The sequence below is a fragment of the Poecilia latipinna genome, unplaced genomic scaffold (genome assembly GCF_001443285.1).
Source record: "Poecilia latipinna isolate Pla-1442-1.1 unplaced genomic scaffold, P_latipinna-1.0 Scaffold22, whole genome shotgun sequence".
Classification (NCBI taxonomy): Eukaryota; Metazoa; Chordata; class Actinopteri; order Cyprinodontiformes; family Poeciliidae; genus Poecilia; species Poecilia latipinna.
The window spans coordinates 611,413-617,279 of record NW_015112638.1 but is presented as its reverse complement, the minus strand read 5'-3'; the positions used below and the strand labels follow the sequence as shown (position 1 = coordinate 617,279).

General features: G+C 37.5%; 1 protein-coding gene across 1 annotated transcript in view; it reads right to left on the bottom strand.

Annotated features, from left to right (window-relative positions):
• Positions 1 to 5,867, bottom strand: part of LOC106949806 (zinc finger protein 385C-like) — a 109,343-nt gene that overhangs the window by 37,448 nt on the left and 66,028 nt on the right. Inside the window, exon 2 of the mRNA XM_015036315.1 lies at positions 3,890 to 4,168. Coding sequence (XP_014891801.1) covers positions 3,890 to 4,168 — 279 coding nt within the window. The remainder of the gene's footprint in view (positions 1 to 3,889; positions 4,169 to 5,867) is intronic.

Genomic DNA, 5,867 nt, shown 5'->3' with positions numbered 1-5,867 from the left:
CTGCACATTTCTGGACTGAGATGTCTGATGTTGTTTCTGGGATCTGTTTGAGCCACTGCTCCAGTTTGGGGTTGACTGCCCCGAGGGCCCCGATGACCACAGGCACCACTGTGGTCTTCACCTTCCAGGCCTTCTCCACTTCCTCTCTTAGGCCCTGGTATTTCTCCAGTTTCTCATGCTCCTTATATATATATAAAATTCAATTGGAGTATTTAGGAAGATGCATTTTACAGCAAAAAGGAAGTTTCTGCTTCTTGTTTGCTTTGTTAGAAATGTCAAGAGCTTCAGTTCTCTTAGTCACTGACCAACAGGATGGACGACTTTTCTGGATTTTTGTCATGTTGCAAACACAAGCTTCAATGTATTTCATGGGATTTTATAAACTATACCAACAGAAAGTAGTGCATTATTTATAAGTGGTACAAAAAGGATACAAAGTTTTCAAAATGTTATACAAAAACAACTCCAAAAGGTGCAGACTAAGTCAATGCTATTTGTTCTTTTACACTAAACCACATGCTAACTAAACATATTGTGACGATTATCTAAGTTTTGACTGCATCCAGTATTGATATTTTGCATGTAAATTAGTAGTTAAAAGTCTTGTTTATTATAAAAATACAAGTTGTTTCCATAAAAAACTTAAAGTGAATAACGTGTTCAAACACAGACGTATGCATAGAGAAGCATGCTCAATATTTCGCCCATCTCACCATTAGAAATGAATCAGTCAGGCAGGTTAAGTATGACTGATGATCTACAAAAGGCCATTATCTGACACAGAAAAAGTCAATAATGTGATCATGATGACAAAATAAGGTTCAAATAAGGGAGAAATTAGCCAGTAGATTTAAATTTATTTAATCTTCTGTGCTGTGTGAGACTTGAACAGCTAAATATGTGCGCCAAGCCAACAGCAATAGACAGCATCATAAATCAGCATTAGAAAAGCGGCATTTTACCGGCCAGTTGTTCATTAGACTCCTTTACTTTCCCAAATTCAGATTGATCAAGCCAGGCGGAGACGCAGAGTGACACAGGTGTTTCTGACGGGAGGTGATTAATGATCCTTCAACAGAACAGGTGCTCAGAAAAAGCTTGTTTGAAGCAGCATTCTTAGCGTGCAATAAAGCAAATGCAAACACATAAAAAAGTAAAGAAAATTCCAAAATATTTCTACCAGTTTTGTGGCTCAAGTTGTAATATTTTACAATATAATGCAAGTTTGCACAAGTTAGTCCATGAAAAGAAGTAGTTCTAATTTCATAATAAGATAGGAGACAAACCAGTAGGAATGAGTGATATATGCGGTATACAGTAGAAATGGTAGAAATTTGGCCTACGATAAGGATCTGCAATCTACCGACCAACCACGGGAATGCTTGTTGATGACATAACCATCCAGGATCAAAGCAGAGCAAACAGGAAGCAGCGTGTCAGCGAAAGGGAAGAGATCAATCAAAAGACAGGTGTAAAAAGTAAATTATCTGGACCTGGTTTCGGTTTAGCCTCCCTTGGTCTGAGCGCGACGCTCAAGAGGAGCGCGGCAGATGTCACGGTCAGACAGCGGGGAAATGAAGGGTAAAAGTGCACGCAAGGTCAGTGGGGGCCCCGCCTGGATGCGCACACTGTAAAACATTTGAGCCACATTTAGTTGTCTACTATCTTCTATTCTTTAAGTCACATAAATTTAGTGAGTTTTAGGTTTTGAACCTAAATGTGTGAGTTTGTGAAAGATAGACCTTCAGCAGTAAGCTGTGTTAACTTTTTATTAATTTTGTCAAACCTCCAAGAGTTGAATAAACTAGCACGTAAAAAAACTGAAAGAAGAAAAAGACAGGAGTGGGAACTATTTCCCAGAATGCTTAGCTGCATGTTTTTGTATCATCATATGGAAACGCATTACATTGACCAGACTCTTGCTTTATTAAGGAAAATGTTTATTTTAAGTTTCTGGTTCACACTAAATGTTTTTAGCAGAATTCATTGTGATGTTTAATAAAATTCATTATCAGATCAGAAGTCGAAACAAGAATTTTAAATATTCTAAAGTAAAATAAGTTATTTTAACTTGATAATGTGAGTGAAAAAACAGAAATGTGTGAGGGCAGTTTTTTCTTTCATATTGTGAAATAATTATTTGGTTTAAACTGTAGCTTTAAGTTAAAACTCACAATTCAAGATTAATGCACTTAAAAAACAATATTTAGACAACTGTCTCTTGTTGTTAAATTAACTTCATGAACTTTAATTTCTGAGTTCAAACCAAAACAATTTTCTTGTTGACTTAAATTACATTTTTAAGGCAGCAGGTGAACTTTCATTTTCAAGTTATACCACCTTCAAATGTTTTAGAGTGTAGGGGTAAAGTTGACTGAGTCCAAAGGACCCTGTTTCTTAACCCTCCTGGTTCCCAATGTCTTAGTGTGATGCTCAGAAGGAGCGCAGCAGATGTCACGGTCAGACAGCGAGGAAGCGCCGTGGGGCGAGATGTCGTCTTTTCAAAACCACAAAAAAAAAAAAAATTACAAATTAAAAATCTGAAGAAAAGGAAAAACTCGTAAAAGCACACTGCAACCCCGCCGGACCGTATATTGTGACTGCCATACATTACAATATGTATGGCTTAAAATGTAGGAATTTTAAGCCATATTCCTACATACCAGGTCATTTTTCTGTAAGCAAACCATGTATGTGCAATGGACTGAATACAATAAATCAGAAGAAGCGCTGATGACACAACAGCCCTGCAGTAAATAACATTTTGTCAAAGTTCATAACGTTTTCGTTCAGGATGGAGCAGTTGATGATTAAACTGTGGTCATTTTGAGCCAACATGAGTGATGTCAAACAAACACAAAGATATGAGATTTTCTGTCCAGGTTGACAAAACCCAACATGTTGCTCATCTCATAATTTCGGGTGTTTTATTAGAAAAGACTGCAACTTTTGCGTAGATGTTTCACTGCATAAAGTTTTACCTGACGTTCAACAACTCTGCAGAGGTATGCCTAATAAAAACAATGATCCCTGAACAAGTCTACAAGTTTTCAATTATTTACAGATTCTGAAAGTGTGGATCCTAAGCTTTCCAATGACGTCAAATACATAGAAATAAAAAAGAAGTTGTTCTTTACTAACAATTGTTGTGTGTTTTAACCACATTTTAGAGCTATTTTTTAATTTAGAAGCCGAACAAAAGATAAATAGACTAAAGTTGTGGCAGAAATAAAAATCCTCTTCTGCACTATTAAATATAAAAATTACCCACCCATTTCTATCAGTTCTATTTATTTTCTGATTAAATAATAATTAAAAAAACAAACAGCTGTTGACACGCAAGCAGACCATTGCAAGCAAACAAAGTCGTTCAACAAATGACTCGGTCACCACCACACGTTCAAAAGAATCGAATCACTCATGAATTACTCATCAATACTCTCAGCAGGTTTGACTAGTTCCTCCGATCATATAAATATTCCAGGGTTGTTTTCTTTCCACTGATAGCTTCAGTTTTTCTTGAGAGTGACTCGGTTTTAAGCCAGTTATCCATTATTACTTTCAAACGCAATCGTTTGGTAAACTAGCTGCAGCGCTGCACGTTGAGCTGACGTCACCGCAAATAAAGGGTTGTTTACATGCAGTACCTCGCGGACCACTAGGGGGCTCCCACGGACCACCAGTACATTGTGTATTTTAATGTGTTTTTGTTTGTTTTTTAGCTATGTGTCCTATGCCGATTGCTGTAAATTGTAAAAGCGGGTATTAAGCAATCTGAAAGTGTGTGTGTATTGAGACATGTTGACGACCAGCAGCAGCCCCCAAATATGCTAACAAACAAAGATTTCTAAAAGCAAGCCAGCGTTATGTTGACCTCATGTGCTCCTACCTGCGCTGACAGCTTTTGCCAGTCGGCGAAGCCTCCTCTGATGCGTCTTGCCTCTGTAGTGGATCTGCGCCTGGGCGCTGGAGTTTAGCCTTATGTTGCACACCTGGCACATGGTGGCGCTGCTGCTGCCCTGCCGACGCTCCCGCTTGGCCTTAAATCCAACCCGCACCCTCCTCACCCTTTCATTCTCCTCTTCTTCTTCTTCCTCCTGGCCTTCCTTGCTTTTGGTGGGAAGGTTGTTGTCCATCCACTCGTTTTTCTTTGGACGTTTCATAATATCTAGAATGGGAATGATGAAAGGAGAAATCTGCATAAGATGTATTTCATAATAATTAAATTGCAAAAGTTTTCACATCTGTTGAAATATTTCACAAATTTATCACTGGTAGTCATATGATACACAAATACAAGCTAGTGCATAACTGTGAAGAGGAATAACATAATAAATGGTTTAGTTTAGGTACTATCCCATTAAAAACATTGAAGTATGTGGCTATAACGTGACAAAATGGGGAAAAGCTCAGGAAGTATGAACAGGAACTGTATGTAATTGTCGAATCGTCCACAAGGGGGCAACAGAGTCGCACAGTTTCCTGTTTTTACATATTCAGTGGCAGCTTTAAGAGATTTTTCAGGCATACAAAAGTCACTTTGTTTATTTATCTCCAGACTTTACACTGACAAAAATATGCCAAACTCCAGATGTATGTGTCAAGCATCTCAGAGTCAGACAGAAGCACATCGTTCCTACATGCCTGTATGTATAATAAAAGCTGATTTGAATGTGTTACATGTTTCTCAGTGAAAGCATGTAGCTTCACTACCTGTAATGGCTGAGCAATTATGGCACGCTGACAGCATAAATCAAGCTGCAGCTAAACACCCGCTGTGCTCTAAATGCAGAAATGTCATCCAAAGTCTGATTGAATTCTTTGTTTTGCTTCTGTTCATATGATAATGGAATCAATTAAGTACTCATGTTGGACATTTTATCCCCTGGTTTCTCCATCCTCCCCCCGCCCCGCCACATCCAGGAACCACCATCGGTAAAACGTTAGCAGCTCTGGAAATTCGGCTTCGTGTCGAGATGAAAGCAGAATGTAAATGTGTTTGTTGGAATTCATCAGCCCCCAACCAGCGACACGGACTTCAAAGTCGCAGCACATCATCACAATTATCTGAATCAAGCCCTGGCAGTCTGATAGGTGGGGACATGAACGACTGCTGCTGGGGATGATAACCGCGTTTCTGCACGAAATGAAAACACACAAAGGTTTAAATAACACAACAGCGCTTATCAAAGCAAGGTGGAGATGCACAAAATGCCTTAAAATTCATTAACGTTGGATTGAAGCAGAATAGCCTCACTTTGGAAAATTTAGGGGAAATAAAGGGTTTAGTCTGACATTTATTCAGTGGAACTGAAAAATATTTGTTTTTAGGTCTGTCACAATAACAAATTCTACTGGACGATAAATTGTTCCAAAATTTATTGCAATAAACAATAGCATTGCTGTTTTGAGACCGTTTCTATATAAGATAATGGTAATTGCAAAATAATAATGCAAGAACATATTCTGTTATTGCATTACTGGAAGACATTTTAAATATCCAAAATAAATAAACAAAACAACAAATAAAATTAATTTTGAAGTCTTTGTAAGCAACATGTCTTCAAAAAAAGGGCTAGTTAAGAACAAAGCACCAAACTGAAGATTTTTATCCTCCAGTTTTTGGTAGAAAGAGAGAAAAAAATTTAAATCAGCCCAATGGAAATTATTGAATTTGTTTTAATTTATCATGCAATTAACTGATTTATTGATCATTGTGACAGGCCTATTTTGTTTTTTAAACTGCACCACAACTGAAAATCCTAAAAAAATAAATCATAACTGACTTATTTTTTCAGTTTAAGCTCAAGTAGTCTAAGAACATTTTTTTAATCATCTTCTTATTTCCCTGGATTATTAATAAGGCA